This window comes from Aythya marila, assembly GCF_965140915.1.
Source record: "Aythya marila genome assembly, chromosome: Z".
Taxonomy (NCBI): domain Eukaryota; kingdom Metazoa; phylum Chordata; class Aves; order Anseriformes; family Anatidae; genus Aythya; species Aythya marila.
Window position 1 is genome coordinate 24,632,460 of NC_139080.1, and position 14,791 is coordinate 24,647,250.

General features: G+C 35.6%; 1 protein-coding gene across 1 annotated transcript in view; it reads left to right on the forward strand.

Annotated features, from left to right (window-relative positions):
* Window positions 1-12,011, forward strand: part of DMGDH (dimethylglycine dehydrogenase) — a 47,844-nt gene extending 35,833 nt beyond the window's left edge. Inside the window, exons 15-16 of the mRNA XM_082784293.1 lie at window positions 10,028-10,162; window positions 10,971-12,011. Of these exons, the coding sequence (XP_082640419.1) occupies window positions 10,028-10,162; window positions 10,971-11,186 (351 nt within the window). The 3' untranslated portion in view covers window positions 11,187-12,011. The remainder of the gene's footprint in view (window positions 1-10,027; window positions 10,163-10,970) is intronic.
* Window positions 12,012-14,791: the final 2,780 nt, after the last annotated feature.

Consider the following 14,791-nt stretch of genomic DNA (forward strand, 5'->3'; position numbering starts at 1 on the left):
AGAAAGAAATAATCAATGTTTGTTTACTGACTGAGAGAAGAGGGCAGTTGTGACTGTATGTTGACACTGCGGAGGTACCTGAGTTAACTCAGATATTGGAAGCAATCTAAACACTGTAGCATGAAGCACCATGTGAGATTGTTTACTCTGCTTCTTGGCAGCTTGGGGTTGTGAGTCCCATTTTTAGTTACAATTCTCTGCATCTGGTTTGGTGTCCATTTGGCATGGCATAGACCTCCCATTATCACCTGTTCCTATTGTTAAGGAAACTCTTTTTCAAAAAGTCCATGAGATAAGCAACAAATCCTTCTGTTTGCATTCTTGGTCTGCAGGAAATTTCTGACAGGGATTATTCCTTTAACCATTCACCCCCAACTGGAGAGGGTTTATTTCTGCGTAAATTAAAACCAAAATAAACTATTCAGCTAATTATTACAGAGTGCTTCTTACTGTGCAACAAGTAGCTGAAATAGCTCACAAAATGGGCAGAAAGACTTAACTTCAATATGCATGAATCTTGAGTGGTATGTCATGGAAAATGTAAACAGCTCATAAACAGATGAAAGTGAATGAACCACCAAATGACAATGAAGGTAATACAATCAGAAATATTTTAATTTCCACAAAAGAACATTCAAATGTCTGGCAAATAAATATGAAGAGATGTAAATTCCCCATAAAATTCTCATATTTCTCTGTGTGTAAATGTCTTAGTGTATATATCATCTTCAGGTACATATAGACAATTTTATTTGTGATGAGTAGTGGGAAAAAAATCTTCAAAGCTTAAGTTGATTTTTTTTTTCTTCACAATCTATTATAGCACAACAGCAAGTAAACCTGTTCTCAAGATTTCTGTGGCAAGTTTCATTTTATCAATTAAGACCAGAAGGATAGTATCGTTCTATGTATCTTCCTCTGGCTTCTGTTTAGTACCCCTTCTTTCTTCTGTTGGTGTTAGCTGCTTCCTCAGATGAGCAGAATGGACCGTGATTAAATCCTATGGTAGTAGGATTTTCAATTTAGTGTGCATGTCATCTTTGTAAATTCTTAAGAAAATCTTCCTGTTTCAGGGGTGGGATTCTTTTTTTTTTTTTTTTAATACCTGTTATCTTTTTATTCATCTTGTTTTACTAAATGTTCTTAGATAGCCTCACTCACTAATATTTCTTCTCATGAATAAGCACTGCTACTAAATATTCTGTAGGGTCCTAATTGGCTTTGTGGCAGGAAATTCACAGGACATCTTTAGAAAAGAAAAAGTTGCAACTCTTTGCTTCGTATAACAGGCTACCATTTTAGTTCCACCTGACATTTTCAACTTTGTATGGTTCAGGTGGTATATCATCTCTAAATGCTTTTTATTTCTCAAAATCATGGTTTAAATGTAACTCTTTTGTCAAATACCGTAGAAAATATAAACAATTACCAAATGTTAATTCCAGAGTCTCATTCTTTGTTTACCTTGCTGTATGTATAAAATTTTGTGTGTAAAATTAAAGAGACCTCCCAGTCCTGAAGGTACTATAGTCTCCCTGGGCAGTCTAGTCTAACAATTCACCATCCTTATGTTAGAAAATATTTTCTTACCATACTTCAAAGTTATAACTGATTATTATGTTCACTACTGACATACAGAAATAAAATATTATTTCCTTCGTCTTTTCAGAATATGCTTGTGTCTTCAAAATCTGCGAGCATGTGCATTTACAGTTTTCTCAAGTGGCTGATTGTTAGTAGCTTATTCTTAAAACAGCCTGATTTTCTATTGAGCATAGAGGACCCAATAAACTTAATGTTAGAGTGAAAAACAAGAAACTCTTTCAGAATGATTTTCCACGTGAATCCAGTAGTGACAACAATCTTCAGGAGTATACTGCTACAAAATTCCATATTTAACTATTTTTTTGTTTGTTCTTGTTTTGTTTTATTTTGATTTGTTTTTCTATTATTTGCTGTGCTATGTACAAGACTGCCATCTTCTGGGCACTGTCTTCAGCAACAGCTCACTGGGAGGGAAATGCGGCAGATGACAGAAAAACCCTTTGGATTCCCTCCTAATGTATTCTTCCCGGCTTCATTCAGTGCGAGAGGTTAGCTAATATGTAGCATTTGTTTCTGCTAGTAGGAATACCTTTATCAGAGACAGTGTTTCTTTACTGAAGTCCTGTTTATTTACAGGGGCAATTTATTTGTTCGGTGTTGTGCCCCATCCTCTTTAATAACTTTATTGATGTTTTGGATGAGGGAATTGAGTGCACTCTCAGTAAGTTTGCAGATGACACCAAGATGGGGGGAAGTGTTGATCTGCTGGAGGGTAGGAAGGCCCTATAGAGGGACCTGGGCAGGTTGGGTTGATGGGCAGAGGCCAATGGGATGAGGTTCAACATGGCTAAGAGCCGGGTCCTGGTGAAGGCCTGGTAAAGGGCCTGGAACACAAATCCTATGAAGAGCAGCTGAGGGTACTGGGGTTGTTTAGTTTGGAGAAGAGGAGGCTCAGGAGAGACCTTATTGCTCTCTGCAACTCCCTGAAAGGAAGGTGTGGGGAGCTGGGGGTCGGCCTCTTCTTACATGTAACTAGAGATAGGACTAGAGGGAATGGCCTCAAGTTGCACCAGAAGAGGTTCAGGTGGGAAATGAGGAGACATTTCTGCTCAGGAAGAGCAGTCAGGCACTGGGACAGGTTGCCTAGGGAGGTGGTGGAGTCACCGTCCCTGGGGGTGTTCAAGGAAAGGTTGGACATGGTGTTTATGGACATGGCTTAGTGGGTGACAATGGCAGTAGGGTGATGGTTGTACCAGATGATCTTGAAGGTCTTTGCCAACCCTAATGATATTACGATTCTCTGATTCACCTTTTATTATTAGTAGTAGTAGTATTAGTATTAGTAGTATTTCTACCAGATTATACCCACAATCTCTCTCCCTTTGTGTTTTCTTTTCTTAGGCCCACTATACCAGCACTTCCTTCCTTCCTTTCTTTCTTTCTATTTGTTTTAGCCTTGTGCTTCATTTCAGCTTCTTTCCCTGTTGACTTCTCACTATTTCTGTCTCATCTCTACCAAGCCTGCACAGTAGCTTGTAAATGCCTGCATTTAGAGGTCAAACAATGCTTCTAAGATAAAAAGTGTCTAATGTCTTCTGACTTTTGCATTGGATTTCTATGGTGGCTTTTATGTTTACACCTATTGGGAATGTGAGTGTTTAATTACTTCCTTATTTTTTATGAATAGAAGTTGAGTGACATGCCCAGCAGAATGCAGATGGTGAATGACTGTAAATCAAAGATACCATCCTTGAACATTGACCTACGTTCCAGCACAACTACAAATGACTTGTTATCCCATGGGAAACTAAGATAAACAGCTTTAAATTGTGCCACCATCATTTTATTCCTTTGTCAAATTCAAGTAGCAAGTTCAGTCTTACATGTTCACGCCCTCCTCTTTACAGTTGTTTTGTCTCCCTCCATTCCACTCTGCCAGAACTGCCCCTCAGTTGTGCCAGTCTAAGTCTTTGTGTTACCACCGTTTAAAGAGGGGTGTTCTGCTTTAGTAAAGCAAAGAACAATGGATATTTCTAGGAAAAAAAAGTTATTTTCATCATTTTACAAGTGCAGTTTTGAGAAAGAACAACCAAAGAGTTGAACTGGAAGAAAGTAAGACGTACATGCTGGCTCTGATTCTCTGCAGCATTGGTGCATACATGGTCATTTATATCATCATGAGTGTAAAATGCTATTATGATCTGGTACTACTTTCTGACTCTACACTTATATCATGTAGCTTGTAGCACTGTTAAGCAGTGGTATGAGATCAAAACTTTTCACCTGCAGGAGACTCGTAGGTTTCAGAGGGTTGGAGGCAAGGAGTGAAAAGGGGTTGCCAGAAAAACAACCTCTTTTAGCCATTTGCATCTGCTTCCAATTTTTAATTGAATTTTGTTTTATTTAAATAACCACTGACTTTAAAATGGGAAGCGTATTTGGAAGATCATAGTAAGTGATTGATTTTTATCTTCTTGCTTCTTCTTGCAGTATAAAGCATATAATGCAGTCTTGATTTTTGGAATGCCTAATATTTGCTGACTGAGTGTGCAGGGAGCAGAGCTCCAGCCCTTCAGTGCTGGACAGGCCAACCTGCTACAGCTTCTGTTAATTCCCCCTTATTGTAAATGTCTGTCTATCCTTCCCTGTCTCTGACTCACATCCCTCCTGTTCAGAGAGGAACGAACATAGTAGTGATCACTGACCCCACTCCAAAACCTGGAATAATGCAGTGTTTTGTGCCACCCCTTCTCCAAGCAAGAAAATGAGAGAGGGGAGAAGAAAGAGATTTTACTTAAGTAGGGATAATGTGGTTGGGGAAAGGCAGAAAGATATGAAAAAGAACAGTGACAGTTAAGAGGTACTAGACCCAGTGTATTTGAGGAGGACACCTTTATTTTTTTTTATTATTATTTTTTTTCCTCTCTCTCTGTCACTCTATGTTTATTATGCCTATAACATTTATTCAACGTACCTTTCCACCCAAATCCTGTCCCTATTCAAATTAAGATTTAGGTGTGGAATACTCTATATAATACTCTATCATATTCTATTGTTACTTCATCTGGTGTACAGAGGGTCATGAAAACAGAAGATTTATCCCATTAATTTACACAGAGCATGAAATACAGTGGAAAAATATCTGTGGTGATTTTGTTGACTGTATAAAATTCACTCCTAGGTCACTCCCACTGTGTTCATAACACAATAGACACCCACTGAGCTAGGAATTGTGAGCCAAAATAATTCAACATTTTATCAGGAGTTTATTTCTTATCAATTTCTTAGAGCTGGTCATTTGCGTACAAGAAGGACTTAGACAGATTGAATGAAAGATGCAGGTGCCATACATACTGACTGTCCATAAATCCCTTTGAAAACTGTTTTGTGTAGTGTAAACTGCAGCTTTGGTTTGCTGCAGAAAAATAAAATTATCAAATATTTGCCACCTGTGGAGTAAAATGATCCTCAGTTGTCACCCTGTGATATCATTTGGAGTGATACCCTGAAATAATTCAAGAGCATCCAAGTAAAAATAATTAATTTCAAAATATTGCATTAATGCTGTCTCCAGTGTGTTGTAATGCAATGGTTATAGCAGATTGCAGCAGTTGTTGGTGCTGCCTAACTCAGTTGGGTGGCTTTGTGTACATAATTTGGCTGTAAGCCCACATTCATAAGCAGGATACCAAATAAATTACAATACTTTGTTATTAAAAGAGATTTGCATATCTTTCCTTCCAATTAATGTTGAAGGGATATGACATTTGTTTTCCTAGAAACCCACACTTAATTCTACTAAGCTGCACAATTTAAAAAAGAACATTGAAAGTTTTATAGGTAATTTATATTTTTTACATCCCGCAAGAAACAAGAGATTTTAATGAAGAATTAGAAACAGTATCTGTATGCCTTATAAATCAAGCACATTTGAAACACATTTGAATTAAATTGAACTTTTCAGGATATAACACTGTGCCTCAAATCACCTAATTGGTTAAAGTCTCCTAATGTCTTAAAAAAAAAATGTGGTTTTATCTTGTGCTAGTAACTGTTACAAGATGAAAGCCTGATGAGAAGGGTAAGGCAAAAATTTAAGGCAAAAAGCACAACCTTTCTTTTTTGCTTCTGTCTGTTAAAATGCACTCAAAAATTATACACCTAAGCCATAAATGTTGTCCTTTTCTTGCTTCTAAAAAGTGTTTTTACTTACCGTGAAAAACATTACATCTGCTCCATCTTAGTGCTTTGGGAACTCATGCCAAGATAATGAAAATTCTTCTGTGTTTTAGGCTTAGCTTAATGAGACTCTGAGCTGTAAAAGTTTTGTATTGTTTCTCCATGTCAAGTGATTGTATAGGAACAATAGGAGCTTGACACTTGACGTTGGAATTGTTTGGTGTTTCCCTTTGTTTCTATTCTTTGTTTCTGTTGTTTCCTTTTTCTTTTTCTTTTTCTTTTTCTTTTTCTTTTTCTTTTTCTTTTTCTTTTTCTTTTTCTTTTTCTTTTCCTTTTTCTTTTTCTTTTTCTCTTTCTCTTTCTCTTTCTCTTTCTTTTTCTTTTTCTTTTTTCAGAATATTCCTATTAGTGATTTATGCTGTTTTGAATGGGATTTCATCTTGCATTATGTTTAGTGTGACAACCTAAAAGAAATAGAAACAGACTGACTATTTTTCTTCTAGAAACAGGAAGCAGTTACCAAGAATAGACATTATGAGTTTGAATGAATCAGTTTCCAAAATGCTGTTTGGATTGGAATGAAAAGCCTCATGCACACACACATACACACACACTTACTCATAAATCAGAAATGAATAATGGTGGAAATGTGGTCAGTACAATTGATGTGGATACCCACAAACTGTAGAATAAGAAGAATGATTTAGTTGTATTCATATAGCTGTAATTTCTTAAGAGGTTGTTTTAAATGTTTTTAAAATGTGTGTGTGTGTGTATATACATAGATATATATATATACATAGATATATATATATATTATATACACTGATGTCCAGTCATAGATTTTCAGCTATGTTGATATAATGTTCATATAAGTGTATGTTCATGTATGTATATACACATTTATATACTCATTTTATATACATACATATATATACATATCTATATACTCATTTTTGCAGACTGCATGGATGTGGGTGTGTATGTATTTTGCAAAGTCTGAATTCTAGGTTACCTCTGGGTTATTTTTGCAGGTCTGAATTCTAAAAAGACAAGAAATTTTTTAAACTTCAAGGAATATAAATCCACACAGAACAAGCCCATCTCATGAAAGCCCCTAGATCCATCTCCAGGTAGCATAAGGACTACACAGTGATCTGGGTCAAAAGTCTGTCCCAGCAGAAATCAATCTGGGCAAGAATTTCGTTTTTTATCTGCAATGAATAGGCAAAGAATGTTCCAGAAATATGTAGATTCTAAAACCGGCAAGGTGCTTAGAGTTTTCTGTAATTGTTTCCATACCTAAAAGGTAATCAATGAATGAAAGTCAGATTTATTTATTTATTTGCTGTCAACCTCAAGGTTCCAAGTAGATAAACAGGAGTTAACTGTCATCTATACGGTTAATCTCAAATGACCCATTAAAGCAGCACTCATATGCTACCAGGTCGTACTCAAGGCTCTGATTATGATTGATGCATTAGCCTTTATAGAAAGTATTTTTTCATTTGTAAATAGGAAATTACAGAGGTAAAAATTAACAAAAAACTTTGAATTAAAAAAAAAAGAAAACACACACAAAAAACAACAACAACAACAAAAAAACAAACATGAAAATGATACATGTTTTGAAGGCTTTTCATCTCTGTCTACGTCCGTGCATTTACAAGTACCTGAATACTCCACAAAAAGGAAGCCATGCTGTCAGTACAGAGCTATGTCAATGCTATGTGATACTGCATTTCCAAAGTTGTGGGTTACAATTCTTTTTGTTTTTGGAAAACTGCAGGGTGACTCAGTAGAGAAATAGGACATAAATTAGAATAATTTAATTCTTTTAATTAATTAATCTAGCAAAAGAATAGAGTCAGAAACTAGTTCTGAGAGTCCTGTATGACATCACTCTGATATTACTAACAGACCTAAGGATGGGGATTTAAAGACATTCCTACTGCCATTTTAGATGGCCTTAATGTGCCAGCCATAACATCCACACTGGGTTGATAATAGGATGTGAGGCTGAAGGGAGACCTATCCTCTCCTGGTTCGGCAGGTGGAGGCCCTAGGTCACAGGCCATTTTATTTGAATACTTGTGTTTAGTTCCATGGTTAGATTCCTTGAGACTAATCAACAAATGCTACATTGGCATGTTTAGGAAGGGGTTGATTCAGTGCTAACTTCACGTGTAGTATATTTGCTTCTTAGGTATCTCTCTGTCTCATGCGAAGCATATTAGTCTGTGTGTCATGCTGTGGTATACCATCCCACTTGTGTTTCTACTTGTAGGTTATTCCTGTCATAAATATTCCTGTGTAACACAAAAGCAATTCTATGAAAAATGACAAGGAACTACCCAGTAACTACTTACTGTCTGATTTGAGATCCTTGCTTTATATTTTTCCAACACATCTTGAGAGTTCACAAGTCAATCCTCACAGTCCTGTCTTTTTCTGATGTGGGCTGTATTTCATGCTGCCTTTCCCCAAAATGGGGCACAAGTCTTTATCTTTAGTTGATCCACAATGATTTTCAGTCTAACTTGTCCTTAGCTGGTACATGACGTCAGTTGTTTTGTACAATTGCTTGCATAGTCCAGTCTTTCAAAATTCATCAGTGCATTAATAGTTTCTTCAGAGCCTATACACAGATGTATGTGAACCTGAACAAGACGTACAGTAATAAGAACATTTTCTAACTGTGTAATACTGTATTCCAAGTACAATAGGTTGTACTTGTAGTTCCGTTATTACTGCAAAATAATGATTCAGTGCTGACGCATAAGGAGTGACAATGACAAATTCTCAGAGTACAGCACTTTAGAACTATTTATTTTGAACTTCTCTCCATAAACAGAGCACTAACTACAAATGTATTTCAAATATAGTTCTAGGATAGATCTAAGTGGTATAATTCTCTACAGAAGTTAAAGAACATTACCAGAAATAGCATTTTATCTTCAACAATATTTCCCTTCCTTCTCCTAAGCACTCACCAAATGACTAGAAATCCTGCTTCAGAAATCCTGCTACAAGAACTGTCACATTGACCTAGGACCATGTGCCTTAAAATAGCTTTCACTGTTACTCATCTTCTCAGCAAAGGCTGTAAAGCTAGAACTTGTAACTGCTATTATTTTTCTTGCCCACAGGCCAGGATGATGTGGATCTGGCAAATTAGTTGAATGCAAGTCTTTTGTTCTGTCTGATCTATGCCTTTAAACTAAAAAAATAATGGAAAAAAAAAAAAAAAAGGCAGAATTTATAACACACTGTTCCTCGTATTTCCTGCACAGATCCAGTCTAATTACTATTTCATCCTCTGTCTGAACTGTCTGCATCATTGAAAGAGGCTTTCTTTTGGCTCTTGAAGCATTCTGTCCATGACCACCAATTTTCTAACAATTCTTTCTACAGCTTGTTTTTCCAATTTGCTCCCAGCCAACCAAGTAAGGAAGTTACATCTAAGACCTAGGAGACAGCAGTGTGAGGCAAGTCAGTTTCACAGCTACTGGCAGGCAAAACAAGCTCATATCTGTGATCTGGGCTGTGGAATCAGGCTAGTTCAGCCAGCTCAACATCATCACATGCAGTGAATACTGTCACATACATCCTTTGGGATTCCAAGCTTTACAGATGGCAACCCCAGTACTTGTCACACATTTACGCCATCTGCTAGAAATGTACTTGTGTCTTCTTAGGCAAGATGGAAAAGGGAACTCCAAATGACAGTAGTATTCTGTATCTAATGTTCTTTAGTTTCCCATAAAATGGTGCCTGCGGGAAGAAAACATAGCTTAAAACAAGAACATGGTGAAAGCTGCCAGCTCTGCACCCTGCCACTGAGACACCAAAGCAAACTAGTACCAAGTTACTGCTGTGGTTGCTCATAGCATTGAAATGGATGAGTGTCCACAGAGGGAAGCCAATGCTATAGGATATTCGTATTGGAATCCCATTTATTTAATAGAAACTGAAATGAAACTCTTTGTGAGTCTTCTGGCTCACCACTTTAGCTGGGCACACATCTTCCTATGTACGTGTTCCTACTACATTTGAAATTATGAATACTGAAAAGCCTAAACTCTAGAAAAACTAGTATACTGAATGAAATTACCAAGATACAATATATCAGTATAAAGTATCAAGACACAAGATACAATATACATCAAAACTTTGATTTAACCTGCATTTCATTCAGAATAAATAAATACTAGGAAAACAAATGAACACAAATATTTTTCTCTCTAACATTTTTGCATAACCTGAATAATCTAAATATCATTATTATCTGCTATTTTTTCAGCCAGCAGACTTTATAGGAAAGCAAACACTGAAGCAGATTAAAGAAAAGGGGCTCAAACGACGACTGGTATATCTCACCCTGGAAACAGATGATGTTGATCCAGAGGGAAATGAAAGTGTGTGGCATAATGGGAAGGTAAGGACTATATAGATCATGTTACAAGAGCCTAAAGTTAATTCCTCATGAACAGAATCTAACTTTGTGTTTCAAGTGTGAATATAGTATTTTTGTTTTACTGTCACAGAACACTTTGAAGGTATGATACCATTTTCTAATCATCAAGCAGGAAGCAAAGACTAACTGTACATTTCTGTAGTGAAAATGTGGAATACTACCATAGAAACTGGAGTTAGACTAAAGTACTACATCACCCACTAAATCTTCTTGCAAATTCACAATTGTCCTAAGATAATTTTTGAAATTTGCATAAAAGAAAAAAAAAAGGCAGTGAAGTTTAGGCCTCTGCAGTTCAGCTCATATTACATGTTGAAGCACTTATTAGCAGTTATATTATTGTATATAATTTATATATCTATAAAACTTTATATATATATATATATATACACATATATGTACAGTTTTTGTTCTCAGTTAAAACTTAACTGAATAAAATAGGAACAAACTGTTTTTTCAGGGAGCAAAACCTACCCAGTTTAAGGTGAAGCCACCCACTGAGAATGTTATGAACTGTATGATGCACTTGAAACTTACTTGATGTGTATTGTGTATAATCCAAAATTAGTATCTGAGGTGTATAGCTTTTTTTAAAAAAAAAAAAAAAAAAAAAAAAAAAAAAAAGTTTAATGCTTATTTTCAACATGCATTCACTTTTTATTTTATTTTATTTTATTTTATTTTATTTTATTTTATTTTATTTTATTTTATTTTATTTTATTTTATTTTATTTTATTTTATTTTATTTTATTTTTTTAATTTCTTCCAGGTTATTGGCAACACCACATCTGGAAGTTTCAGTTACAGTGCCCAGCGAAGTCTGGCTTTTGCATATGTTCCCACAGAACTCAGCAAAGTTGGACAGAAATTGGAAGTTGAACTTTTAGGGAAAAATTACTCAGCAACTGTTATACAAGAGCCACTGGTGCTGACTGAACCAACAAGAATGCGCCTTCAGAGAAAGGGTGAAAGTCCCAAAATATAAACACAGATGAGGATACAGGAAATTGTGCTGTAGGAGATAGTTCCATTTATATGCATGAAATTAAGAGAATCAAATTATTCAGATTCATTAATTGCTGAACACAAGATCCATTCATCAGTGAGAAATTTGATTGTGTTGCCACCTTGTATGGGTTGTTCACATCGGAGATCTAAGCACGGTTAATGAACCCAATATGTTGACCCTTCTCAGTAACACTTGTGAGCAAGAAGTGGCTGGGAGTAAGATCCTTGATTCAGCTTGCTCATAGACTGGCAGATCTAAATTAATATAGGGGAGAAAGTTGTTCTTGGTATTGGCCAATAAAAAATGCTCCCTAAAGGACTGAAATATATCCAATCCATCGTTAAAAAATAATAAAGGCAATATTAAAGGCAAACTGAACTGCTATTTTATTTTTTCAGTATATCATCCTAGTGGAAATCCTCACAGATTAAAATCTAGTTCTTTCTAATGAAACAGCTGCAAGAAGTCTGTTCTTCATTATTTTATACAGATTAGCTGGTAGATTACATGTAATATTCTACAACATAAAGGATGTTATTGCTCAATCTTTGAAAAGAATTTAAACCATTGTCTCATGGATTTACTGGTCTAAATCTGACGAGTTAATAGTGACACTGAAGAACTTCTGTTCCTCCTATTCCTGTTAATTATAGATGGAACAGTAGTTAGAACCATATGTTTTTAGACAAAAATATTAACAATGGAAAAATTCAATTAAATCCACAGCAGAGGAGCTTTTTTTCAGTGTTAAATACTTGATAGCCCATAAAAGCTTGATTGAAATAAACTAAACAATGGAAACACACTGGAATATTAAAACACACTTCTGAATTCCATAATATGTTCAACAATTCTTTTGAACCACAACAACAATTTCTGACTTATAAAGAGTAACATTCACCTTTATGCTATAGATTAAACATTTCAAAAAAGTTTTTATAAGAGTAGAAACAATGTGCAAAATGTACTGTTTATTTTATTTTATTTTTTTCCAAGTAAGTGATGCATCTAAATCTTTAGCAAAGAAGCAAAAGTATAAATAGAATATATCAGGAGAAACACAGTTTGAACAATGAATGCTTACACTTGCTAAAGTCTTAGTGCAAGCTAACATTACATTGTGCTGCTCTGAATCTCTTTTACAATGGTCAAAATCAAACAAAAGATTTGGCAGGTTTGCTTGTAGAACTATTTTGAGTGAAAATCCCATTCAGAAATTATTCTCTGTTTTGCTTTCCCAAGTGATTTAATTCTTCTTTGCTGAACCAATCAGATGTGTTACTTTTTCTAGAGGTGATATTATTCTTAATGAGGCATTTGGCTACTATGTACCTGTAATCATTTAAGGAATCTAAAATACAGCACAATGTGATTCTGTTTTACTTAGAATATGGTGTAGGAGAGCAATTCTTAGGAATATAACTTTGAATTTCTCTATTTCTCAAGAATATGCAAATTCACTAGACTTAATATCTGGGAGTGTATGATAACAGCTATCAGAACACGGGTTCTTATATATGTTCCTAATTAGCTTTGCTATGCCAAAGCACTGTTTCAGTTATGCCTTCCACAACCTAGACATGAAGTTAGAATCAGTTACATATATATATAACTGATATATGTATATCAGTTGTATATCATGTATATATACCAGTTATATACATACATTATATATATATACATATATATATGGTGTAGCTATGAGAATATGGGATCTAGAGAGTAGGCCCAAACGCTGATTCCCTTGTGGGCTGCTCAATGACAGCTGTAGTCACCTGGGTGTCACCCAGCTTGAGCCTTAACTAGCCAGTTAAGATTCAGTTAGCTGCAGGATTTGGGAAGCAGACAAAAACTGTGGACTGCTGTTTCTGGGACAAGGCAATACAAAAAGTTCCTTTACTGCAGCCAACTTGTAAGACCAAAACAACTCCATGTTCTTCACAAGAGGACTATCTGAGTGATTGCTGCACTCTTTTCTCTCAAGAATGGTTGTGCTTTCTACTTAACAGTGCATTCAGGAGCAGAGATAACTAAACCAGTTTTAAGCAAACATGACTAGGTATTAAAAGTATCGTAGCGCAGCTATATCTCTGACTGGGCTTCCTAGTTTACCCTGCTGCTTTTTTGCAGTCCAATACCCAAACCAGCTTACTGATAAATTATTAGGATAGTTCATCACTGCAGCTTGGATAAATTGTAAGGGGAATAAGCTTTACGGCTTTACATATCATGCCCACAGGGACCATCACACATAAAAGTCAATGTTTCATAGTCAAAAAATGAAAACAAAAAAAACAAACAAAAAAACAAAACAAAACAAAACAAAAAAACAACAAATGAAGAAATGGATGAGGGTGCTCAATGGCTTCTGTGTCTTCCTGTTAACTGCTTCCTTTCATTGGGTGTTGTGATATGGTGTTGCATAAACTTCCCATGTTGACATACAGCAAGGGGAAGTGAATAAGAACAGGACTGTTTAAGTATTACAACCATATTTTAAGAGGACTTCTAGCCAATCAAAATGAAATACCAGTGTGGAAATGCTGGCTGAGATATCTTTCGAGTCTCTCAAGTCACCAACATTAACTAATAGGGAAGTTTGTAATGAGGTGAAAAAATGACAGTTGGTCATCTAGGAAATCTTGTGAAATACTAAAATTTCTGTGCATGGAGAGATTAGGACCTCTCAGAATGCAGGTTTCTCAGACATGTTCTATGTCACTGTTCTTTATTCTCCTTCCAACATCAGAGTACTCAAGAGTAGATGTTACTGCTGTCACTTCAACCTTTGGTCTAGGATACCACATTGTGCCATGTTCATATTCTGTGTGGAATGATAAAGCAATGTGGATGCCATCATTTTGTCACTTTTATGACTGCTTTAATCATAGAACTCAACATTGAAATTTTTCAAATCCAAATTCAGAAAAGGTTGACTGAAACAGAGGGGACTGAACACCAGCCATTTTCACAGTTTATTCTTTTGATTCAAGAGATTACTCTGATATAAATAGTATTTTCTGTTTGGGAATCTATATCCCTCCAATAGTGATAAGCAAAATAAAAGAAAAAAAGAAGACAGCAGCAATATTCAGACTGTGACTGCTGCAGTATCTGCTGTGTATGTTTTAGATGGTCTGACATAATGTTTTAACTCTGGCAGCTCAGGCAATCAGGTTAGCCTATTCTGGTTGAGCAGGACAAACAGCAAAAATTCTTGACACCCCTCTATAAGGGGATATGAGCCCAGCTGTGCTAGAACACCATCTTAAATTTTAAAACATATGAGGTAAATATGTTATTATGAATTTTATAGCAAAAGTTGCATCCAACATTTCTGTTTTCACCAGCACTGCGTAGATTTTCAAAGTAATTATTCTGAATGAAAAAGAGTTATTTCCATAAGAATTTTCTGACATCCGAATGGAATATTACTTAGAACGAGGACATGGAAGTTAGTAAAATATACAGTTCTGTGAGACAACTGTGACTGGTGATGGGATCTGAACTAAAAACAAGGTAAGTCAGAACATTCCGTATAAACTCATAGTCACATATCAGCTTGTCAGAAACCCTGGAAT